This window comes from Mus musculus, chromosome 3 (assembly GCF_000001635.26).
Source record: "Mus musculus strain C57BL/6J chromosome 3, GRCm38.p6 C57BL/6J".
Taxonomy (NCBI): domain Eukaryota; kingdom Metazoa; phylum Chordata; class Mammalia; order Rodentia; family Muridae; genus Mus; species Mus musculus.
In genome coordinates this window covers 123,114,669-123,141,356 of record NC_000069.6, presented here as the reverse complement: position 1 = coordinate 123,141,356, position 26,688 = coordinate 123,114,669, and the positions used below count along the sequence as shown (strand labels likewise).

General features: G+C 42.5%; 1 protein-coding gene across 3 annotated transcripts in view; it reads left to right on the top strand.

Moving 5' to 3' along the window:
• Synpo2 (synaptopodin 2) overlaps window positions 1–26,688 on the top strand; it is a 159,650-nt gene that overhangs the window by 94,812 nt on the left and 38,150 nt on the right. For 2 of the 3 annotated variants that reach the window (NM_080451.2, XM_006500925.3), the window contains exons 2-3: window positions 20,087–20,238; window positions 23,620–24,401. In NM_080451.2, the coding sequence (NP_536699.2) occupies window positions 20,087–20,238; window positions 23,620–24,401 (934 nt within the window). Of the gene's footprint in view, window positions 1–19,131; window positions 19,215–20,086; window positions 20,239–23,619; window positions 24,402–26,688 lie in introns of those variants that run through there. The other variant, XM_030252390.1, reaches the window with a different exon arrangement.

Genomic DNA, 26,688 nt, shown 5'->3' with positions numbered 1-26,688 from the left:
TCAGGTACTGCCATGTTGATGTTCCGGCCAACACAGCCATATTTTTCTCTGAGGAGATTGACAAAGGGGAAGTAACAGAGCTTTGTGGAGAGACGTGGGTAACAGAAGAGCTGCAAGGTCTGGGAAGTAGGGTACATAGGAAGCTAACAGGAGCAGAGGCGGGGAGATTTCACCCCTTGCCAGTCACCCCTGCTAGGCAGCAAGGTGGTTTACTTAGACGATAAGGAGAAAGATGTTTACTGGGGATGGGGGCAATGTTCTAGGGAAGCAGGCCGCCTGGAACCCACTGAGCAGATGCCAGGGCTGGATCAGGGGGATGTCCTCCTAAGGTCACCCTTTCTTGCAATATCAAAGACCGTGCTAGCCGGGGAGAACTTCAGGCAGGCTTTGCACCAGTCTCTTCCAGAGACTCAGCTGAGGAAGACTTCTTGAAGACTACATAGGAAAGTAGGAAACTATAATACACATGTGCACGCGCCTCCCCCACATACACACACATACACATGCATACACATACATACATGTATACACATACAAACATATGCACATATACACACATACATACATACATATACACGTACATACACACATGCACACACATATACATAAACACACAGATACATACATACACATGCATTCACACACATACAAACACATACATACAGACACACACATACACATATACACACATACATACATATATATACACCAATATACACACATACATACACATATATGCACATACATATACTCACACATTCATATACATGCATACACACATGTACACACATACATACACTCATTCATTCACACATTCATGTACATGCATATACACACATACACATGCACATACACACACAGAGACAGACTGACAGACAGACAGACACACACAGACACACACATACAGACACACACACACACTGGATTGGTGACATAGCATCGCTCTGGATGTACACCCCCCCTCCCCCCAGCAGCATGAGGTGCTGCTGAAACACTATGTGAAGTTTCTGGGCCACCTTCATACCATGCCCATAAAGAGCCCATGACTTCATCACTATCTCTGTTGCCAGGGCTGGATACCAGGAGAAAGGGGAGAGGGAGGTGGACAGGCAAGAGGCAGCAAAGAAGAGCAAATTCAAAGAATTAAAACATGTACATAGCTCTTTAGAACTCAAATGTACTGTTTTCAAAGACGATTCGTATACTGCTACTTTTGCCCCTTCTCTCTTCTCCCTCCCTGTTCACACACACACACACACACACACACACACACACACACATGAGTGCTTCTCCTAACACATAGGTCTAGAAAAATCTCTAAGCAGCTACCATATTCTCCTGGACTCAAGGCTATCTCGTCTAGGGTTGAAAGGAGCATGCTGGGGTGGTGCTCCCTCTTCTCTTCGTACCACCCTGAGGAGGTTGCTGTCCCTGATTGCTCGGTCCATCAGCACACTCTGATGCATTTGGACTCGGGCTGAGCATTAATGCTGTGGCTACCTTCACTCTGCTCACAGCCCTTTCCCCCTGTACTGCTAGCAGCTGCGAGCTGGGCTTGTTATTGCACACCTACAATGCCAGGATGTGGGAGGCCCTGGCAAAGAATTGCATCAAATTCCATGGCAGCTGGGACAAACAATGCCTTAAAAAAAAAAAAAACAAGCAAAAATAATCAACAATTCTCTTTAGTTTTTAAAGTTCTTGTCATACCTTTTATACCCCAAAGCCTTTCTTTTGTGTAAATATCCTCCTGAGGTTTAAAAATATATCAGGAGCCCTTTTTGTCAATACCAGCTGTTTTAGAGCCATTTTTTCTAGTCCTCAACACTTTCTACTTTGGACTGATCATTCCCTGTGCCTAGTGCACAGCCATCTTGCCGGGATCTCCCTTCACCATCATCCCAGGCTTCCTCCCTCTCTCTCTCTCTCTCTCTCTCTCTCTCTCTCTCTCTCTCCAGGTTGCTCATTTTTTTTATATTTCACACCCCATTTTTTTTTTCTTGTGCTTCTTTCTCACGTTCCCAGTTCCATTTCTCCACTTGCTTCATGAGGAAGCAGTGTTACTCCACTCTCATAATTGACTGATAATTGAGCCAGGTAGCATTCTCCGCTGAGGACGGAGGCTTGGAATTCTGAAGGCACCAGCCTCTGTCTCAGCTTCCACTGTTGCTGATGAGACATTTAAGGCCATTGTGATTCCTGTCCTCTTTCTTCTCTTAGAAATTTACATTCATGGATTTTCCTGTGCTTAGGCTTGCCTATGCTTTTAGATCATGTGGGCTTTTTAAATTCAGAAACTCCTTCTCCTTGAAGTGTTTACTTGCTGATTTGGGTCATTTGTTTTCTTAGCTGAGTTTCTGATGTTTGGACCTTAAACTGTCTGTATTTATTCTCTAGATTCCTTAGCTGCTTCTGTCTCATCTATTGGTCTTGCTGTTGGAATGCGTTGGGCTATAGAAGGACCTGGAAAAGCTCTTTTAACCTTGTCTTTTAGCTTCCTATTAAGCTGTTTGTTTCATCTGAGATGGTTTTAATTGCCAGAAGTATTTCCTGTGCTTTTTAATATTTCACCCTCTTCCTGTGTCTCACATTTGGCATTTCTCTAGAGAGGATGTTGATATTTCTTGTTGTCTTCCAAGAAATGGTCTCTCTTTATTTCCTGCTTTTCCCATCTCTTGTGCTGTTTTTCTCTGTTTTGAAGGTAGGATCAGAGTGCTAAATGAAGAAGACCCACAAATGCCACTCCCAGGGTCAGAAGGGAACCGGATCTATCTTCGGTAGAACACGGATTATCCAAGGAATTTGTATTCAATAACCCGAGCTTCACAGTCTCTTCTGGACACAGTGAAGATTTAAGATGTGAATCCCCAGTAGTCAGTTGCTTGGCAGCCAGCCTGGGAATGCCTGGGGATTTCCTAAGAAAATCATATGACTGTCAAGTTCTTGGGACTTACAAACTACAGCTGCCTTGAGGAGAAAGCTGAAGAATGCACTTTGGGAATGAAAAATACCACAGGCTCCCAGTTCGTGGCACTTATCTATCCAAAGAAATGACAATAAAAAGAAGGAATAATTTCTGTCTATGATATATGTGGACTTTGGGTAGTTCCTAAAGGGACGAGCCAGTTGTTTTTTTCTGTATTTGCTATAATAGTTGTAAATATTTTATGTGTGTTGTGGGTACATCTGTTAGCTACAGATATGGGAGACAGAGACTACTAGGTTACACCTATAGCTTTCCCTTTAAGCTAGAAGGGCAGGAGCTGCCTGTTATAGCCAGGGTGTTGCCACATGTAGACACTCTCCCTAACCACCACTTGTCTTTCAAGCTATATTTATCCTTTAGTGTGTGTCTATAAAGGCATTTGTAAACAACTTGACCCACCCCATATCCAGGTTCACTTCTTTGCTTGTTACTTCGTTAATTCACCATTGTGAGTAGGAAGCTTCTGATGGTGAGGAGCTTCATAGTGCGCAGTTGTATGCAGCTCTTTGTACCAGATGGAAAGACATTGGTCTCTACTCTCTCGAAATAGGCAAATGTTTATCCACACTCCCCCTCCAACACACACAAGGAAATAAATAAATACCAGAATTAACAAACACTGCCAGGAAGGTAGAGAATGGAAACCCTTGTACACTGCTGGTAGAAATGTAAATTAGTCCCTCACTTAAAAAAAAAAGCAGTATGGAGATTAAAATGTTTTTATAAATTAAAAGTAGAATAAAATTCTGTCGTTTGCAACAGTGTGGACAGAACTGGGGAGTGTTGTATCATTACAAGCCCAGGACAGGAAGATAAGCATCACACGATCTCACCCATAAGATGAATGTAAAAAGTCGATCTCGTGAAGTTGAGGGTAGAGCAGTTGTTACCAAGGCTGAGGAGAGAAGGGGATCCAGGACAGACATGGGAATGTTGATGAGTGGGTATTACTTACAGACAGATGCAAGCAAGAAGATATGTCCTAGTCTGTGTATACAGAGGGTGAATATAGACAACAGTGAGGTCCTCTGCATTTCAGAGAGCTACAAAAAGGGTTTACATGTTTTCAATGTAAAGAAGCAACTAATGTTTAGGGAATATGTTTAGCTTGATTAAAACCTTAGAAATACAGTATATATGTGTGTTACAATACCACAGGACACTAAATACATATGTACAATTGTGTGTGGGGAGGTGTAGGCACCAGCTCATGTGGTTGTGTGCATGGCTGGATGAAGGTGTGCTTGCACGTGTGTGTATGTGGAGATCGGGGTCAGAGGTCATCTATCTTCCCCGTCACTCTCCACCTCACTGTTTGGTTCAGATTTTCTCCCTGAACCTGGAGTTGACAGATTTGGCAGAGTTGGCTGATCATTGTGTTCCGGGTATCCCCCTGCCTTTGCCCCAACTCAATACTGGAGTTAGAGGTGCTTGCGACCCTACCAGTTTTTATGTAGGTGTTCAGAACTTAAACCCAGACCCTCATTTCTCCCAGTCTCAATCTTTTGTTTTAATGTAGCAGCTTGAAAATAAATTTATGTTTATATTGTCTTTGAAAAGAGGCATAAGATAAGACAGTTCTTATATGGAGAAATATAAGATATATTTATAAATATATATCATATCATATATATATATAAATGATACATACACACATACACAATTTAGATACCCAGAGGTCAATTTAGTGCTAACTATATATACACAGCTGTGGGATCCTGAATGCTCATGGATTGGTAGGCTTGTTTTGAAAGTGCCCCTCCTACCAAAAGCAATCTACAGATTCAGTGAATATTCTATCATAATTTAAATGTAACTCTTCACAAAAATTGAAAAAAAAATCTCAAAAGTCATATGAAAGTACAAAAAAACCCAGGATAGCCAGAACAATAAAAGCATTGCCAGAGGTATCACCATTCCTGATGTCAAGGAATACTACCGGGCTACAGTAATTCAGACAGCGTTGTAGTTGCATAAAAACAGACACACTGATCAAAGAAATAGAATCGAGGAACTAGGTATGAGTCCAGACACCTATTGCCACCTCATTGTTTACAAAGACGCCAAAAATTATACATCAGAGAAAAGATGGAATCTTCAACAAATGGTGCTGATTAAGGTAGGGGCTTTGTATAGAACGGAACTAGATCCTTATCTCTCACCCAGTACAAAATACAATCTCAGGTGGATTAAGGATCTAAACATCAGGCTCGATATCTTTGTCTGTTAGAGAGAAAGTAGAGAGTGTATTTGAACGTCTAGGCTCAGGAAAGGACTTTCTGAGTAGAACCTTTACAGAACAGGTATTAAGCCCAACACCTGACCAATGGAACCACAAAGGATGCCATCACATGATGAAGAGGCAGCCTATACAACAGGAAAAATCTTTACTCGCTGTACATCTAACACAAGACTGCTGTCTGGAATATACCAAGCACTAAATGCCAAGAAAGAAAGCAACCCGTTTAAAAATTAGGGTGTGGAAATAAACAGGGTGCCCAAAAGAAGAATACAAATTGCCAAGCAATGTTTTAAAAGATGTTTAGCATCCTTAGCCATCAAAGAAAAGCAAATTAGAGCTAATTTAAAATTTCATCATACCCCTCTTAACGTGGCTGAGATAAATAATAAAATGAAGAAATCTGCTGGTATAAATGTTGGGGAAGGGAGACCCTTCTTCACTGTTTCCAGGAGTGCAAACTGGTGTGGACGGTGGAAACTACTGTGGAGGTCTCTCAGAAACCTAAAAATAGGTCTATCATATGCTCCAGATAGTCCACTCTTGGGCGTACTCCCACAGGACTCTGTATTCTACCACAATGATACGGCTCACCCATTTCATTGTTGATGCAGCCTCAATAGCCATAAAACCAAGCAGCCTACATGTCTGTTGATGGATGAACGGCTGACCAAACTACAACATTTAAGCAATGGGATATTATTCAGCGGTTGAGAAAATTGAAATCCGAAGTTAAATGGATGGATCTGGAAGCAATCGGTTGAGTGAGGTAATCCAGACCCAGAAAGACAAGGGTCATATGTTTCCTCTCATGTGTGGAAGCTAGCTTTAATTTTTATTTGTCCTCCGTGCAAACTTTGAAATGTCTTATATATAATGAGATTAAAGTATAAATGAGATTAATTAGTTACAGAGATTACATTGGTGTGAAAAGTCACAGTCTAACTACCTTTTTAAGATGGAGTCGGTGTGATCATAGCAAGAGAAGGAGCTCACCATTACTAAATTTTGTCTTATAATCATTTTCTGAAATTAGGACTCAAGTCTAAAGAAATTATATGATTTTTCCCATTAAAATGCAATTGGTATAGTCTGCTGTTTAGGTTGCTTGAATTCATCAAATGTTTTTATTCTAATCTTTAATGCCTATAATATACTTGAATATATTTATGTTGCTACCACATTCAGCTATCACTAAATGCCATGATATTTACAATTAATTAACTTGAAGATCATTTTCTTCCTATATCACAAGCATTTGCTGATTCTACTTGCTTTGAATTTATCTAATAATGAGGAGGAAATTATATTTGCTGTCAAAAAAAGAATCAAGAACAAATGGAAGTTGGTTGTAGTGGCACATGCCCACAATCCCATCACTCTGGAGGAGGAATCAGAGGGACTAGAAATTTAAGTCCATCCTCAGATACATAGAAATATTAAGGTCAAATGAGCTACATCAGGTCCTGTCTTTTATTATGATGATGACTATAATTATTATCATGTAATACTTATATAATTATTAATTATATATGTTTCTTAGGGACTATCCACCTTGTTATTTTCTTCTTATTATTTGAGAATCCAATATGCATACACACCCCAATTTCTCTCCTGTCACCCTACTACAGCTCTCCACCTCTCAATGTCATGTGCTCTTTTCTGAAACTCTAGTCGAGTGCTCCTAGCCATTGTGTGCATGGGTGTGTTCTGCCTTGATGTCCTCTTGGTGGGCCCTCTCTTCCTCTTTCACTCTTGCCTACCCTGGCTGATGGAAGTCCCACCCTATTCTCTCTATCACCTAGTTATTGGCTTTTCCAGCTTTTATCGACCAGGCAGAGAATAAGTGGTGAGCATTGTTTACACAAACTTGAGACAGGAGGTTCTTAACCCAAGCACTGCATTACAACGCAGCGTCCAGATTGACCCCAGGTACTGGGGTAGAGAAATCAGCATTTGAATAATACAAGGGCAAACTTAACACAGTGCACAGTAACATTATGCTGACAACCCACACATAAAAACATTCAAGATGAGCCTGCAACAAAGTAACTGTATAAAGTAACAAAGAAACTTCTGTAAGTTCAAACATTTCAAAAGGCATGTTAGCGTCAAAATACAATAAGGTTTTAAGTTGGGTTTTTTTTTTTTTTGAGTTTTTAAAGTTATTTCCAAAACTTTTTGTACAAAATATTTTGTTCACGTTCAACTCTTCAACTTTTCCCAGATCCCTCTCATACCTACCCCACTTCATCGTCTTTCTCTCCATTAAAAACAAAGCAAACCAACAAACAGGAGCCATACAAACAAAACAAAAGCATGAAGTCTGCTTTGTGTTGGCCAACTACTGCTGAGCATACAGCCTGCCCTGGGATGTCCCCACTGATAACTCCACTGAAGTTATCCACTGCAGATAGCATTTTGGTTCATTTCCCCTTCTCTATGCTGACACTTTGTCTGGTTTGAACCTGTGCAGGTCTCGTGTGCGCCGCCACCGTCTCTGTGAGTTAGAGTGTGTGTCGGTCCTGTTGTGTTTGGAAAACAGTTCCCTTGGAGTCATCCATCACCGATGCCCCTAAGAACAGTCCCAGATCCACTTCCAAGTCGCTCCCTTAGCGTTAAGGGGAGGGAGTTGCTTGCTTCCAACTGAAAGAAGCTGCTCTGATGAGTGATTCACTGTTCTATGGGTGTACCAGTATGCCATTAGACTGACTTTCCATCACACTGTCTCGACGTGATATGATGGGAGCTTGCAGGTTTGTGGATTACACAAGACAGTTCCTTGGCCTGTCATTAATTCTGTGTCATCAACTCCCATCTGGCACTTCTAGCCCCAAGTGTTCCAAGAGAAGACTATGAGGCCCCTTCGTGCTGTTTGTCCGTTGTCATCCCTCGTGTACCCAGTGCTATCAACCCCTTTGTTACAAGCACAGTGTGCCTTCTTCGCTCACGGGGCCTAAGCAACCGTCTCTATTGTTCTCCTGCCCACTTCTCCTTAAGTGCACAGAGCGAAGCCCTGGAGATGAGTAGAATCTGACTCAGACTCCACAAGGAGAATCGTGCAAATATTCAGAATGGTGCCTTCTCATACCTTCTAGTCTTTAAAACTCCTTGTGATGTTTTTATTTTACTTTCATTAAGAAAATAAAATCATCGAGAATGGTGTCCAGATTCTCACTGACGGATTCTGATTTTTACTGTCTGCATTCTGAACTTGGATCTTTCTCCATAAAGAACATTTGAGCTGACAGGAGTGACATTTTCTCCTTCTTGTGCACCCCGTCCCTCCTTCCAATGCCCCTGCATCTCTACTCACTCGTGCCGATTCCCTCCAAGTGAAAGAGAAGCCACTCATTCTGTGTGCATTACTCAGGGTCTGCACAAGACACAGATGCCCCTCAAAAAAGTCAAGTCAGCTTAAAGGAAGAAGAAACCTTTGTTGTTTTGTTTGTTTGTTTGTTTGTTTGTTTGTTTGTTTGACACAGGGTCTCACTATGTAGTTCTGGCTGTCCTGGAACTCACATAGCTCTGGCTGGCTTCAAATTCACAGAAATCTGCCTACCTCTGCCTCCTTTTAACAAGGTCTAATAACAGAGGTGACTGGCTTCAAATTCACAGAAATCTGCCTCCTTTTAACAGGGTCTAATAACAGAGGTCTGGATTGCTGGAATTCCCACAAATGCTGTGAACAGCAGAGAAATAAACTTGAGAGGCAAGAAACTCAGCTCAGCACAAATTAGTTAGCAAGGCTGATATAAACTTCTTGAGTCTGACCCCAGGCGGTTTATTTTTACATATTTCAACACAGTAAAATGTTGGGAAAGTTTTCTTGTGACAGCTATCATAACAAAACTTAAGGCATGACTACATTGAAACTCCCCTGTGATTTACAAGTCTTTTACTAAGCACCTGTGACCTCTTCCACAAGAACGGGGTTCTATTGATTGAGAAGAGAGGCTCAGAATAAGGTTCTATGGAGGAATGGTTTGTAATAATAAGCATAATAGCAAACACTTTTGCAAAGTACATGGGGTTGCTTTCATACAAGTGGGTTATATTGACTGAGAAATGACACTCAGATGAAGGGGAATTCAGCCGAGGCCTGAATTTACAGAATAGCAAAGATTACCAGGTCGTTAACACATCCATTCTCAGCCTTCTGGATGAAAAACTAGAATGCATATCCCTCCCATTGAAAAGAAAATCCTCTGTATGTTTAAATATTTTTTTCTACTGCTATATGTAAGCACATAGACTCCATGCCCTTTACAGTAGACAGGACTTCAAGAATTAACAAAAAAAAAGTATTTAATCCAATATTTGAAAAATAAAGTGAATACCAAAAAATGATGCACAAAATATTAAACTGTAAAGAAAGGCAGAATCAAGAGCCATGCCTTCTTCCGCCCAGTTAGGGCCGCAGCTAAGTGGAAAGCCCTGTCTCAGATCTTGTCTTGAAAACTCTTATGTTCTGCTCATTGAGAATTCATTTTGGTTTCATTTTGCTGCACTGAAATCTTCCTTCTCTTCACTCCTGACTCTGGGAACTCCCAAAGCCAAAACCTTACATGTTTCACAGAGTCCTGGCCCTGCCGCTATGTTTCTAAAGATGGCCCATGCCAGTCAGCTAGTGTGACCTTCAGCAGCCTGCATGAGGAAGCCAGAAATTTAAAGGGAACTTCTGTAGGACAGAAAAGGGTTTTTTCCCCCAGTTGACAAGGAACATGGTGATTCTCCCAGTTGATGAGGTAGACCGTGGGCTGGCCGTTCTGCTCACTTGCCCACAGAAGCTCATGAAAGGGTTAGAAAGGGTATACAGCAGGGGGAGATGTTCCTATCTGTCTGAGACTGGAGGAGGGGGGTAGGTACAGGGTTTCCCCAGGCTGTGGCTAGGGTGGAGAGAGACTGCTCAGATTACCACCTGTTGCTAAAAGGAGGCTGTAGATCTCAAAGGATGGAGCTCAGAAGAACCATGAAGGCGGAGAAGATAAATCATCTGCACTAGGAAAGGTGGCCCTTGGCCTCGAAACTCACAGAAGATAGTCAGTAGCCAAGGGAGGAATAGAAACAACGTCCAACTATACCAAAAGACCTTAGCCTGAGCTTCCAGATCAGCCCCCTGCACCCTGCAAAGGCAGCTGTGGGTCAGAGGGTGGAGCTCAACCAGAAGCTGCCAGTGGGGAAGGCCTCTGCCTCACGCAGCATCTGCGAGCAAGGAACGCTGAGTTAGGGAGAATGTTTGAGATGCATAAGAAACGGACGTCTTGTTTCAGATGAAATTGGACCACTTAATACCTGGAAATGAGGCTAACTAGGCTCTGAAGTGACCGAGGAAGGCAAAATGGGTTCTGCTCAACATCTTTTGACTATGACAGAAGGTAGTGAGAGGAAAAAAAATATTTAAATCACACCATTAGTAGTTTCCTAACCACCTTATGAAACAGGCTGGTTTCTTCTCATTGATCCAGAATCTAGCCTTCTCTACCCTGCCCAGGACAGCCCGGTGACTGCAGCTCGTGACCTCAAAGGACAGCCACCTGCCTATTGTGCTCATCAGTGGCTGCAACACCAAAGCTGCCTCTGCTCCACACCTGTCAGCAACCCGGCACATCCAAAACCCTGCCGTCCCAGGGGCTAGGATGGTGACAGCGTTCACGCTCCCAGCTCTACCTTTCCATGTCCCTTGTTTGTCCCTTGATGTCCTGTCCACACCTCTGTTAATACTGTTAATGGGCATCTTTTGTTTTCCATGTGACTCATCTTGTGAATGCAAATTTTAGCTGTGGGCTGGAGAGATGGCTTGGAAGATAGAGAAACTTACTTCTCTATCAAAGAATCAGATCTGGGATTCTACTTCTGCTATCAGGTGGCTCACAAATTCCTAGGACTCCAGCTCAAAGGGCTTGATACTTCCTCCTGGTCTCTGTGGGCTCCACCACATACATGTGTGCACTCACACACATGCACACACGGAACTAGACATAATTTGTTCCGGTTTGGTTTGGTTTGGTCTTTGATAAGGTAAATTTGCATTTGTATGTATAGTTGTTTTCCATTTTGCGCTGGCACAAGTATAATCCAATGGTCCGTGGGCTTTCTGTGTGGATGGAAGTTGTACACAACAGCTTTGAAGTTTCGCTCTTTGTGTTCATGATCTGCTTATGCTCAAAATCAGAGCTTTAATGTTTCCAGTTGGAAGCTGGACCTGAGCAGCAGGCCAGCTTACATGGTGTGCCAATGCTCACCCACGGAGTCTTGGAAAGTCACAAAATAATGGTCATATATTCATCTTCTAGACCTTTGAAAAGTAGAACCAATTGGGTAAAATGATAATATAGTTTCATTAAAAAAGTAATTTATTAAAAAGCACAGATAGAGAGCTCCCAACATGTTTCTTTAAAGTGTTTTATGGAAAATCAACAGTTTATTACATCAAATAGTAAATCCACGAATCACAAAAGAAAGCTCACTAAAAATGCAGAGTTCCTAAGGAAGATAGCAGAATAGATCCGGTCTTCTGCCTGTTGAGAGACCCCCTCCCCTACTGCCCCAGAAGATGTAGAGTTCATTAAAGGTTATAAGTCTGGGGGCTTGTTAGCAGCAGAGGCTGGCTCTGGACTTGTCACAAGCTGCATCCAGCATGCTGGTGTGCGACCATCATCTTGCATAGCCAATGTGGGCTTTTCCCCAGTCAACTTGTAAAATGGCTGTCATCTCCCTTATACAGCAACTGTTTTGAGCGTTCTTCTAGGCACTGTAGTACAAATAGTATGATTAGCTAATTAACCAAATGAAGTAACATAAACAAAGTCTTGTGCTCCAACGGCCTTTCCCTTATAAATTCCTCACAGATTCGAGACTGGCTGATAAGAGAAGCCAAAGGTTCTTGTCTGCCTTTATAACACTCTCCTTGACTGCCCAGGATCCTTTAGGCAAGATGACGACGTTCACACAGGCTTTCCTTGATCAGGAGTAAACAGGAGACCTTGTAGCCAGCCACAACAAGGAACATGGCTGGTTTCACCCTTCATCGCCAGCGCAGCCTCGCGAGCACAGAGGTCAGCTGGCAGGTTCTTGGATTCCCTTCTTGAAGTGCCTGCTTTGAAAGTCTCTCTCACCACCCAGCCTTGCTCACTTGGACCTGCCAAGACAGGCAGGCATGCCAAACCCATTGGCAACTGTGATGGAGCCTTTGACCCAACGGTGCACTCCGTTTCTGTGTGTGTGTTCATTTCCACAAATTGCAGCCAGATTTTACAGAGTGGGTGTTTTTAGGTTTTACCGACTATCTCGTGACTTTTCTTCTCATTGAGCCAGACAGAGGTGTAAATAGAGCCACTGCCAGGCACAGCTGGAGTTTTGTTTTGTGCTGGTCGGATGTCTTTCCAGAGGGAACTCACTTACTTTTTCTGGCTGGTGTTCAGTAGAGCCACTTCCTTTCCATGAATACACTGGGACCCTATAGGTCTTGTAATGCTTTAGTAATAAATGCCATGTGTACCCGAAAAGACAATGGAGAATAAATAGAAAGTCGTATGTTTGAGAATGCCAGAGCCCTGGGCCAGAAGGTCAGACTTTTGTATTCCGTTTAATTATCCCATTTGTCATCTGTTCAGGGCATATTTGTTGCAGACATGTTTTATCCAAGGCCTCCTTCAGGCTGAAGAAGATGTGATGGTCTTTGAGGTGCATTTTCACTATCTTTAGATAGCGAATCGCCATCTTTAGAAAACGGAATGGGAACTTTTTCCAAAGCAAACTTGACATTGTAGGACAGTGGAGATCTCCCCTTCCCTCCTTTGTACAAAAGGCTCTGATGCCCTAGGTCGCCAGAGTGACCTCTGAGACAAATTTATGGTTGGCCTTACGCCTGCTCTCTCAGCACACGTGCTTGGCAAGTGCTCCAAACTCGCTTCCAGCCCCAGCACACAGTTCTTCAGACAACCAGTCTGTGCTGGCTTCTTTCTTCAACTTTGCTCCCCACTGTCATCCTTGCTCTTAGATTGCCTTTGATCCATCTCCTCTCTAACACAGGTACCCAAGAGGCCAAGTGTGCTTAGCATCACAGATCTTTAACTTCTGATAAGATATGAGATGCTTTAGACAAGAGCAATTTTGATAATACTCAGACATTATCTTTTCTTTTTTCTGATCATATCTGAACAGTTATGGTGTAAGAGCAAGTATAAACAAACCTACTTGCACTTTGTCATTCAAGCAACGGTGAATGACATTCCCAGGTGTCAATCTCCTCCTCGATGGCAAGCATTTAGCTGTTTGCATTTCATTATGAGCACACATCTTCTTAGCATTTTGTGTGGCAAGACGAGAAGTGTAGGCAAAGCATGTGGCCTGGATTCTGATATTTGCATATAGATTTGCATGAATTTGCATATCTGTTTGGCAAATAATTGAAAAATCATGGCGGTCTATATTTGAGTATTTTGTAGACATTTTCTAGGAAACAGGGAAACCAAGCTCATCACCAAGAAAAACAATTGATATTTGATCTTTCAAGGGAAAAATAGGCTTCTGAGACGTCTCATAAGCTATTGTGAATTTGCCTGCTTCCTCTCCACGAACAACTTATCCTTGATGATCTTAGCAAGAGTTGTTGTCTTGTTCTTATACAAGGAAATGTATTAGTAGTTATATTATTAATTATACTATTAATAAAATATGTAATTCCCAGGATTCCAAAATCACACCTGAAAAAAAAATACCCATCAAGATGTGAAACGTGTCCTCCTCTTCCATTTTCATTCTTTATTATGAGACATGTCTCACACTGTAGCCCAGGCTGGCCCTGTACTGACTGTGTGGCCCAGCTCACCTAGAGCTCAGGGCAGTTCTCTAGTCCTGGGATTCTAGATGTGAGCCTATGTGCCCAGATGGGCCAATGGCTTTTTAGTTCAACAGAATATAAAGAAAGTTCATCCAGAGACTGAAGGAAAGGCCATCCAGAGACTGCCCCACCTGGGGATCCATCCCACATGCAGACACCAAACCCACACACTATTGCTGATGCCAAGAAGCGCTTGCAGACAGGAGCCTGATACAGCTGTCTCCTGTGAGGCTCTGCCAGAGCCTGACTAATACAGATGCAGATAGACTGAGCACAAGGACCCCAGTGGAGGAGTTAGGGGAAGGCCTGAAGGAGCTGAAGGGGCCTTATCTGGCATCAATGGGAGGGGAGACCCTTGGTCCTGTGAAGGCTTGATACCCCAGTGTAGAAGAATGCTAGGGCGGTGAGGCAGGAGTGGGTAGATGGATCGGGGAGCACCCTCATTGAAGCAGGAGGGTAAGGGGAGGGATGGAGAGGGGAAATCGGGAAAGGGGGTAACATTTGAAATGTAAATAAATAAAATATTCAATTTTTTAAAAAAAGAAAGAAAGCTCATCAGAGCAGTGTCAGATTCCACATTGCAACATTCGAAACTAGGATTTATTGAGTTTAATTTGATATGAAAGAAAACTATCCGAAACTATTTTATGTCTATTAAAGTATTCCCCAGAGCTCCCAGGGACTAAACCACCAATCAAAGAGTACACATGGTGGGATCCATGACTCCAGCTGCATATGTAGCAGAGGATGGCCTAGTCAGTCATAAGTGGGAGGAGAGGCCCTTGGTCCTGTGAAGGTTCTATGCCCCAGTGTAGGGGAATGCCAGGGCCAGGAAGCAGGAATGGGTGGGTTGAGGAGCAGGGATGGGGGAGGGGGAGGGGGAGGGGATGGGACTTTTCAGAGGGGAAATCAGGAAAGGGGATAACATTTAAAATATAAATAAATAAAATATCTAATTTTTTAAAGGTGGCTTACCTATAGGTTCTTCAAAAAACTATTTTTATTTTTTTTTAATTTATCTTTTTGAGAATTTCAAATGTGAGTATTAAATTTACATCATTTTCTCTCTTTCCCTCTAAATTCATGGACTTTTGTTCTTTAATTGTTAACACGCAAGCACACACATATAAGTCTGTTTCATATTGCTTGTGTGTGTGTGTGTGTGTGTGTGTGTGTGTGTGTGTGTGTGTGTGTATGTATGTATGTATGTATGTATGTAGGGCCAGCTACTCAGTATTAGATAACCAGTTATAGGCTCAAACCTGGGGAAGACTGACTCTCCTTCCCAGCAATCATTAGTTGCCTGTAGCTCTTCATCTACCAGTGGGGTCTTGTGATCCACACTGGCACATTAACAACAGTATGGCAGCTCAGATAACTGATTTCTTATTAACAAAATACAAAGACTGAGGCAGCATGCACAAGGCCTATGCTGGTCTAAGCCAGATGGGGTCCCAAAGCTGAGAGGGAAATAAACACACACATACACACACCCAAATCCATAACCCAGATACTATCTCTAACTGATAACTACCCATCCAGAAAAATTAATTTTTCCCCTGGAGACTCACAGGTTATGTAAGCCACACTTAAGGGCTAGCCCCATGCCCAGCAGTAGTTGGCCCACAAAGAACAAACTCAAGGGTATTCCACGGTATCTTCTGTCCCTTTGTTTGGCCTTAGGGGGGGAAAAATCTTACGGGTCTTTGGTTATATATTATTTTACTTTTTTTTCCATTTTTATTAGGTATTTAGCTCATTTACATTTCCAATGCTATACCAAAAGTCCCCCATACCCACCCACCCCCACTCCCCTACCCACCCACTCCCCCTTTTTGGCCCTGGCGTTCCCCTGTACTGGGGCATATAAAGTTGATTTCTAATGAGAGAGAGAGAGAGAAAGGGTATTAGGAAGGTGGGGAGGTAGGGGGAATCTTGGAAGAACTGGGTTAGTGCGGGGAAACTATAATTAGAACATATTTGTTTCAGTTAGGGTTTTACTGCTATGAACAGACACCATGACCAAGGCAACTCTTATAAGAACAGCATTTAGTTGGGGCTGGTTTACGGGTTCAAAGGTTCAGTTCATTATCATCAAGATGGGAACATGACAGCATCCAGGCAGACATGGTGCAGGAGCTGAGAGTTTCTTCATCTGAAGGATGCTAGCAGAATACTGGCTTGCAGGCAGCTAGGATGAGGTTCTTAAAGCCCACGCCCACAGTGACACACCTCCTCCAACAGGGCCACACCTTCTAATAGTGCCATTCCCTGGGCCAAGCATCACAAATACAAAACATCATAATATTGTATTGAAAAAAATGTTTTTTCAATTAAAAAAGGAATTGAAAACACTTAATATGAAGAATTATTTAATAACAGGTTATGTATCCAGTGGGCAAATATGAATTGAGGCTTGGAAAACCCAAATAATGAGTTCTGCTCCTACCTTTTCCTTATCAATTCCAACTAAACAGACTGTTTATTAGGTTAATCCTTTATAAGTTTTAGTCACACTCTCCCACCCTACCCATGGGTAGAATCCATGCCCACATGCAGGCTCTGCCACTGAGCCACATCCCTGGGCACGTGTGCATTGTTTTTCTTAGTACATACTTTTTTTTTTAATGATCTCTTTAAAAAAGTACTTTCCCCCTACATTCTGTATAAATATTTATTAAAAAAGAATCTCCCTATATAGTTTAAAACCTCTGTGCAATCTTTCATAATTTAATGCAATAAAAATAAAATGTATGCTCAGGGACATACTCAGCACAGACTCTGTCTAGTCTACCAGTGTTTTCTGAAAGAGCCAAGACGTTTACATTCTCAAGAAGGAATGAGAGGTGAAGAATACCATTCCATGTTTGTAGCTGTGGGCTCTCTACCTCCCTGGCGCTGGCTTTGTCTCACTGCACGGTGGCTGCCTTGCTGCTGCTGCTGCTGCTGCTGCTGGTGATGGTTTTCTGCCTGTGGCATAGCCTCGGTGTGCAACTTCCTAAGCTCTTGGCCCCTGGATTGAAGGCCTCGATCCCAACACCGTTATTGTTCTAGGAATGCTTCCAGAGTGACCACCAGGCGTGCATTTGACTTTTATGGTGACTCGTTCCTAAGGGTAAGAACAAGCATCCAAAAGGAAAAGTTTCTTATTCAATAAATATCACACAGACATTGTTGACAAGTCTGGAAGGGTGGAGTTTGGGACCAGTTAGTGACCTCAAAAATGGGGAGGAACTGTCTGCCTAAGGGACTGGTAGCCCTTGGCTTAATAAGGAAAGTGAGGAGCTGAGGCGTGCCTTCCATCTCAGCTGGGTCCAGTTTTCAATAACAGCCATGGAACCGAGGAACCAGAAAAGGATCGTCCATCAGACTAGCACCAGCCAAAGGGAGGCCGCACGAGTGAATGACTCTTTTCTTAGCTCGGTTCCAAATAAAAAGCTCAGACTTAAAAATATTAGCACATAGGAAGTGGAGGCAGGAAGATCAGGAGTTCAAGGCCAGCCTGGGTTACAAGAAATCCTGTTTCATAATAGATAGATACATAGATATGTAGAAAGATAGGTAGAAAGATAGATAGATAGATAGATAGATAGATAGATAGATAGATAGATAGATAGGTAGGTAGGTAGGTAGGTAGATAGATAGATAGATAGATAGATAGATAGATAGATAGATAGATAGATAGATAGATGTTTCTTACAGGTGTACCTGCTATGGTGCACTCCTTGGCTGAGGTGTGCCTGAGAAAACTGAATTTGTTTTGTCAGCTTTTGTCACACACACACACACACACACACACACACACACACACACACACATACACACAGTACACTGGAAAGCTGAGGCAAGAGTGGAATCGTCTCGTTCCTTTGCCAGACATCTGCCCTGACAGGTCATTTACCCTGTTCTGTGCTATCTAGAGTGGGTTTGCTTCTTGCACTGAAGATCTCACTTGATTTATTTTTTACTCTGGTATCCTTTTTCCTTTCATACAATATATTTTGTTCATATTCCTACCTCATCCCCAACTGCTACCAGATCCAGCTTTGTTGCCTTTTTCTCTCTCTCTCTCAGAGAGAGAGAGAGAGAGAGAGAGAGAGAGAGAGAGAGAGAGAGAAACAATACCCCACAAATCAAACCAATTTTAAAAAGAAAACAAAGTAAAACTGGTCTTTTAGGACAGCAACACGCCAAGGAAACTATTGCTATTGCTATTCTTTCTGAGGCAGTGTCTCACTCACAGGAATCCTTCTGCCTCAGACCCCAGAGTTCCATCCAGGGTTACAAGGGTGCCTGCCTTTTCCATGCCTCTTGAGGCATAATAGTTGTGTTTAGCAGACAAACATGGAGGTCGGTGTAGCAAAGCCACCGTAGTTAGCTGGGAATGCAATGTGCACACACTGAAGGAATGCTGATGACTCCGTTGTTGAAGCCTCTGGTTACTCAGACTCGGGTAAAAGCCCTACTCTACAGCCGCCAGCGCCGTGACGAACTGCACGTTTTCCCGATGAGCAACACATGCTCACACGACAGACAACTCTGTAATGCTGGGGACTTGTTTATCTCCTAGGAATCAGTTTTTCATCGTGCTCTGCAAGCTCATAAAGCCTGCTGAAACCTCTGACGTTTCTTTGTTGAGAGAGGGAACCTCTGACTAAGATTGGACCGTGAAGGGTACAGAATACAGAATCCATCCCAACACTCTGTGGCCTGGACACCCTTGGGCCTAAAGACTCAAGTTGACAGTACTTAGTGCTGGAACACAGCAAACGTTAAGGCCATGGAACAGACTGACAGGAATTCGAACTATCCAGACCAAAGAGCAGAGCCATTGCCAAATCAAAGTCCAGCAGACCCAGAGGGAGGCCGTAGCCCTTACTTCTTGTTCCCCACGCTCTCTGAACTCTTGCTAGTGTCTTCTCTTGACCAACTCCAGCCACCAAGAGCCAGAATGCAAGGGAGCCCAGCTCATCAGTCTCCAGGGCCACTGCACAGGGGAGCTAGAAAATGGCCTGGAAGGGTAGACTGAGGTTAGCAGTACAGCAATTCCGCAGGATCACAGTTACAAGGATGCTAGCCCCCAGCATCTGTGGCGCTAATGGGACTCCTCTGCCATTATGCTACTGTTCTGCGGTCCCTTCTAGGTTTGTAGTCACTTGGGTTTCTGTTACATTTGGTGGCAGGCCTTATATCCGGGGCTGTTATTTCTACTTTTATTATTATTATTTCTAACTATCACTTTTTGTCCTTTTTTCTAAAATTTGCCCATAATTCCATGTCCTGACTGTTTTTTTTTTTGTTTTGTTTTGTTTTGTTTTGTTTTGTTTTTTTGTCTGTCTGTCTGGTTGATTGGTTGGTTTATTTTTGGTTTGAAACAGGGTCTATCTAGGTAGCCCTAGCTGACCTGGAACAATCGATACAGAACAAAACTGGCTGAAATGCATTTGCCACCATGCCTGGCTGAATGGTTCATTTTAATCAAAGATTTCTTTCTTGGACTTACCTTAATATCCTAGTCACATGCTTTCCTTGGGTACTGGAGGCTTTCAGCACTTCATGTGTCTACATCACCATCTGCAACATCATCAGTTTCCTGCAGTCAGCACTCCAAGCTGCTGAGACCACTTCCTGTCTCCAGAGAAGCATCCAGTGTCCTCCTCCTCTTCCCCACTCTTTTTTTTTTCTTTTTTTTTAATGCTGGCTCCTTCACTATGGTTTGTTTTGCCCATTTCCTATTTCCTTACAATATTATGAAGTAAATGCTGTTATTGTATAAGTCATAAATTGCTTGTGTGTACATGTTTGTGCATGTCTGTGCATGTCTGTGTATGTGTGTGCGCTCGTGTGTGTGTGTGTGTGTGTGTGTGTGTGTGTGTGTGTGTGTGAAGTCAGTCAGGGTTGGATTTATAATTTCCAGATCTCCAGGCCTTCTCTCTTAGAGAAGATGGCACAGTCTCTATCAGTTGTGTGATCCTATTGCCTCTTTTTTTTTTTCTCCTCCTCCTCCTCCTCTCAGATTCGAAGCCAGAGCAAGGCGTCGGGCTCCGGGCTGCGTGAGGGGGATGAAGTGGTGTCCATCAATGGCAACCCCTGTGCAGACCTTACTTACCCTGAAGTCATCAAGCTTATGGAAGGCATAACGGACTCTCTGCACTTGCTTGTTAAAAGGTAAAGCAAAATTGTTGGAAGAGTTATTTCTTCCTTGAAGTTAAGTGGGAAGGATTCTAGAGTCCATGCCTGTAGATGGTTATGAGGAAGCTGGCAGTGCTGTGTAGAACTCAGGACAGGTACACAGTGCTGAAAGCAAGCAGTTCCGTTCAGTGGGGCTCCCTGCCCAGTTGAGAATGAACTTGAAAATCTTTGTTCCAGGTATTTTGTTGAAAAACTTCAGTATTTTAGAGCACATTTTCAGTGCATTAACCATCGTGTTACCTTTTCCGAGGTGAGGAGTTTCTGTAAGTTCAGGATTATAATTCTTAGATCCAAAGATGAATTGAAAATGATTGAGCATGAAATAGTTGACTGATGTAATAATTTTTTCATACAAAGATGAGGCCTCCAGGGGTGGGGCACAAAAAGCTTACCAGTAAATTTTCTCTGGTCAGGATGCCAGTAAAACCATATTTGGGTAAGGAGTAGCAGGCTACATAAAAGACTCGGTGCTGTCAAAGCATTGCTTCCAGTGCAGAGGACCCCTCACCCGTGTGGTATACGAGTCCATGTGTGTGCAGTGTGTGTACTAGTGCATGGTCATTGTATATAAATATTGTTCATTGTGTATAAATATTTGCTTTCAAGCTCTTAGGATCCCACATACTTATAATGTTGCCCTTTGCTTTTAAAAGTACCCAGTAAAAAAGTAACTATTTAGAAACCAAATGGAAACAAACCAAAAACTGTAGGAAGAACGTTGCTCAGAGAGCATACATATGTCCCCACTCTGTGTAAGACTTCTAAACATTTGCAGCGTTCCAGGGTCCCCCTCTGTAAATAGTCTACGTGTAAAGAGGGACACAATCGTCTCTGCTTTGTCCTCTCTTCTTGTCTTTACTGACTTAATGAGGCCAGTTTCTCTGGAACAAACACTTGTCTGGGACATGTTCTTCTGGCTCCACTTTCTATTATGATATCATCACAGGAGGAACAAAAATGGCTTAAAGCTCCAACTTAGGTACCTACCCCATTTTAGCAACAAATAGACTTGCTCTCTGCTGCTCTGAATAGAGAGACTCACGTTTTGTTTTGTCTTTCTCTTAAGCATTTTGAATTTCTAAGGTAGAGTTAACTGGGCTGCAGAGAGGGAACAGTGGTCAAGAGCACCTGCTGCTCTTGCCGAGACATGAATTTGATTCTCAGTACCCGCATGGCGCCTCAAAACCATCTGGCAGGCCAGTCATACGGATCTCTTGCCCACTCTGACTTTCAGGGTCTCCAGGCATGAATGCAGTACAGGCAGGCAAAACACTTACACACATTAAAAAATACATAAAATCAATCAATCAACATTTTAAAAAAGAAATAGATCATCAATGAGATTCGGATGAAATATCCAGTCTCTGAGCCCTGTCACAGACAACTATCTTCAGAGGACCAGAGTTTGGCTTCATTACCCAGAGAGGGCTAACAAACCCTATTTCAAAACAAAATGCATGCCAGGCAGTAGTGGCCGTCGCCTTTAATCCCAGCACTTGGGAGGCAAAGGCAGGCAGATTTCTGAGTTCGAGGCCAGCCTGGTCTACAGAGTGAGTTCAAGGACAGACAGGGTTATACAGAGAAATCCTGTCTCGAAAAAAAACAAAAACAAAACAAACAAACAAAAAAAAAATGCAACCCTGCCTTTTAATACCAAATCTTCATTACCTTAGATTTTTATTAAAATCACAAGAAATCATAAGCAAATGATTTTCTAATTGTCCACATTGTGAGACTGAGTACCCGTGTGTACATATCTCCCCCTCATGTCTTTATAATTTTTTTATCCATTTGTTTCCATTTCATTTCAATTCCCAAAAATATTAGCACTGGCCTGTTTGCCTATATCCCAGTCTATAAGGCAAGAATCAACACTACTCCTTTCTCAGAAGCATAATTGATGAATAAAATAATTCAAAGTTATTTCAGCTATCCTTATCCCGAAGTCTGCTAGATTAACTATTTTGAGCTTTGCACTCCCAAATTTAGTTAAATGGGATGATTTATCATTTCTTACATGGGATTGAAGTACCTGGATCTTCAAGCTCATGCCTACAATCCAAACACTTGGGAGGCTATGACAGGAAGGTCTTCATGACTTGGAGCCTAGACTACAGAGTGAATGCCAGGCCCTCTTAGTCTACAGTATAAGATACTGTCTCAAAAAGTAAACTGAAGAATAGCCTAACCTGATAACAGCGTGTTTTAAAAAGTTATTTTCTAAACAGCAAATCATTATGAAGCTTCAGAGGTGACTTGCACAGAGAAACACAGCTGCTTTGATTTTTGTCAGGTTCTTTCAAATGCAGTCAAAAATCATAGTTAGAGGTAAACATATTGTACGTTGGCCTGAAATTCCCCTTGCACATAATTCTAGAGTAAATTACTTTGAGTAGAAGAGATGTAAGGCCATCCGCCCTTTCGTGGATGATCCCTGCACTAGTTAGGATCCATCCCAAGGGAGCAAGAAGGGAAGAGAGAGTTCTTGCTGCTGCTTCAAACATTTACAAGTGTGGGAGATGAAGACGTGTCTTAGAGCTCGGGGATTTAGAAAGACGTTATTTGACTCCTGAAGTGATGTTGCTTCTCACAAACCCAAAGATGCAAACCTGACTGTGAATGGGTAGGTTTGCCTCAGAGGAGACTGTGGAATAATAGCTTTGGTCTCCTTAGCAGAGATACAGACACAGTCTGAGAACAGACTCTACAAGGACGGTGCTGCCGGTGGCAAGCACAAGTAGAAGGAAGACGCCTCAGAGAATGAATACCCCACGGCTTAGCAAGTCATCTCGGCCTAGGAAGGATGGATCTTTGCATAGGCTGCGGTCCCAATGCCCCAGATTGCCCTTTGCACAGGCAGGCTGGGGTCCACTATGCTCACTAGTGCTTAGAAATGGGTTTCTGTTCATTCACTCAAGAATACACCATGTCTAAAAAATTGTATTTTGTCTGATCCGAAGCTCCGAATGTGTCTACGAGATTTGATGATATCTACTCCACAGGACACTGGGAGTTCCTGGACATCTATAGTAAACATAGTTTGTTGGAAAAACCCAATTTCAAAAAAGGGACACACATAGCTACACCCTGTGCTTTTTATAATCAAGGCAGGGTTGGGGATGAGTTCGGATTTCAAAGCTTTTTGTAAGCACTTTTCTTGTACTTGAAGGAAAGACGGTCTGATCTCAAAGCTCTTTATCAGCCCTGTCATGTTCCAGCAAGTTCTGTTTTCTAATATGTTGAAGTTCTTGGGGGAATTTTTGTTGTATCTTCCACGAGACATCATGTAAGTTGGGGAAATTCTTTGGCAGGTGGGAGACCCACTGACTAACTGTTAGGAATTATTTTTGTGTGCAGACCCTCTAGTGGAACAAGTGAGACTTTGGATTCTGAATCAGAAACTACAAACCATCAACATCTTACACATGAGGGGCCCATGGAAAGTACCACCCTGCAGATTCAGCAAGCCACCGAGACCCAGAGCGAAGACTTCTTTCTTGCTCCAGTCCAGACTAAAGTTCCCCTAACTGAGGACCAAAGCAATGCCTGGGGTTATGCAGAATGTCCAAAAGAAGAACAAGCTCCCCCGATGCTTGGCTCCCAGGAAGGACACTTGGTAGAAGAGGTCATCTTAAGGCAAAAGGCAGAAGCAGGCCAGCCAGGCCATGTGGTTGAGCTACAGCTGTCCCTCTCAAAGGAAAGACATCAATGCACCAGTGGCCCTATAGTGACTCTCCAGGGAAATGACAAATCCACGTCTCCAGACCCAGACTGGAGCTCACAACTCGAGAGGACTGTCCACATAAATTCGATCCCTGCTCCTGAGAAAGCAGACACTTCTCTGACGTCCAGCACCTCCAGTGGCCGAGAGTTGAGAGTGATCCAGGGAAGAGACCCAGGAGGCGCAGGGCTGCCCCAGGTGGAAGTGATTCTAGATTGCTCTGACAGGCTGAAGGCTGAAGAGTGCAGGCTGCAGACAGGAAGGGGGTGTGTGGCTTCTCCCGTGGAAGGAGGGCGGTCAGAAGCACCTCCTTCTCTGGTCTCCTTTGCGGTCTCGTCAGAAGGCACCGAGCACGGAGAAGATCAACGCTCGGGAAAGGATCAGAGCAGACCACACAAGCACCGTGCACGCCATGCTCGTAAGTCCTGCCATGGTTGGGGCGGGTGTCAGGGGAGTTGGGATTTTAGTTTATTTTACTAGCTGGACTGTATAAACTTTTTTAAAAAGAGTTTTCGCATGCCTTTTACTACCTTTGGTGGTTATCTAATGCACAAAATAATAAATATAAATAGTGTGGGGAAATACCAGTTTTTAAATTAGAAGCAGTAAATTTGAACTTCATACTAGACTCAAATGTTTTTCATAAACTTTATTTCATGCCTAAATATTTTTCATCAACTTCATTTTATCCCCAAAGATGCAGGAACTGTTAAAGAAATATGAAATACACCCCTCTTACTTGTTGAAGAATGTTATGGCATTTTGTGTTAAAAAAAAACTTTAAGAGGATTGGAAGCTATGTGGACTCAGTTTAAATAACAATTCCCCCTCCTGAGGTGCCTTTAACAAGGTTTCCACGCTGATATTAAAAGCAGAGCTTCATTTTGGAAAAGAAAAAAAAAAAACCATTCTGCGGCTTGATGATGCTTGCAGAAGTGTTTGACAGACAAGGGCAAGTGTGATGCCCAGCAGTTACACGATCCGATCCTTGCTGTTGTGTAAGCCTCACTAGGTGGCAGCGCGCTCACCACCTTCCAGACTCAAGTCTCCAGGGCCATGTGGCAGGCAGCTCGGCAGCTCAGAGTTCTCCCCCAGGAAAAGTGCCTAGTGCAAGGCCCCCCACTGGCCTTCTCTCCTATCTGTAGGACGAAGGTCACAAACGGAAGGAGGTCAAGAACTGTAGCTTCAGTACCATTATTATTAGTTTTCTTTCATAGACACCATTCTTTTTCTTTATTTTACCAACTTGAGCATTTCCTCTGAGGATGCACGGGCTGACTGGTACACAATAGCAGTGAGCTTGCGTCCTCGGAATCACACATCAGCCTTCTAGCCCCCGTTGTCCTTTGGGTGCCTATTTTTAGCACAGCCATTTGTAGCTTTGTTGGCAAGTGCCGGTGGCCACTCCTCCTGCTTTAGACACCTCACATATATAGCATATTAAACCTGAGCATTATGACGGCATGTGCATATTTCACATGGTGGCCCTGAGCAGACAACTGTGCAGTTGTTACTGTCAGTGTAATAGCAAGCTGTAACATCACTAGTCAAAAAAAAATCATATTTAAGATTGCCCAGATTTTGGACTATTTTGTCTGCATAAATTTGATCACCAGATAAATATCTGTATGGTTTCTCTTATTTCATTTTATTTTGTTGTTGTTGTTGTTAAATTAACCAAGTCTGACTTTTAACAAGAAGAACTAATTTCAATCGTGAAATATCTAATTTTTCTGATATCTTCCTTTAACTCGGGATATGATAAAAATTTATTTTGGATCATACTCATTCAAGTGGTTGAATTAGTTGATTCTATAAACTAACTTGACATTAATTTGCTTTTTATAATAAAATGAAAATATAAACTTCTGCCATTTTAAGACTGCCAAGTTCTATTTTTAAGGCACAATTGCTACCTCAGTTTCAATGCTAGTTTAAAAGACCTCAATTCATGTAATTTTTAAATTTTCCCAAGGTTCCCATTTATTCTTTCTGAAACTTAAGCAGGATTATATTTGCAAGAGCCTGTTAATTTACAAAGTTGTGTAGATAGTGTCCAATCTAGACTGTCACAATGTTCTAGTACTCTGAAATACAACTAATTATTAACTCAGTACTGTCAATTATCCAGTATTATGAGTTCATATTAATTCAGTAGCTCAGTGGAAAGATTTCAGGTGGTTGTCAAAGTAAAAAAGAAGAAACTTAAAAATGTAAATGCATTGCATTGGAATATTCAATTTTAACATTTCACATTTACATATGGCAGGACAGAGTACATCTTGTTTTCAAAATGTATTAGGTTCCTAAAGTATTTTCACTTTAATGCGATCATAACCTATTAACTGGCAGTTCCAAGCCTATTTTTTATTAAAGCTTATAATCTAGAGGTGGGGGGGGGGGGTGATCTGTTTTCTATGTAAGTCAGCACATCTAACGCTGTGTTCATGGGAGTAAATGGGACAGGATATCGTCCTGTGCTAGACATCATTGTTTTATAAGTGCAAATTTGAAGTGAAGTAAAACGCAGTGTAGTCCCTAGGTCATGTGCACTCCCAGAACACACAGGGGTGCGGGGCAGGATGAATGAATGAAAAAATAAATAAATGAGTTAGATCTCTCCAAATTTCGTACCCAATTATAGTATGTCTTTATATATTCATTATTCATTTTCCCCATTGGGAATCAATTTCTGTGCATGATTC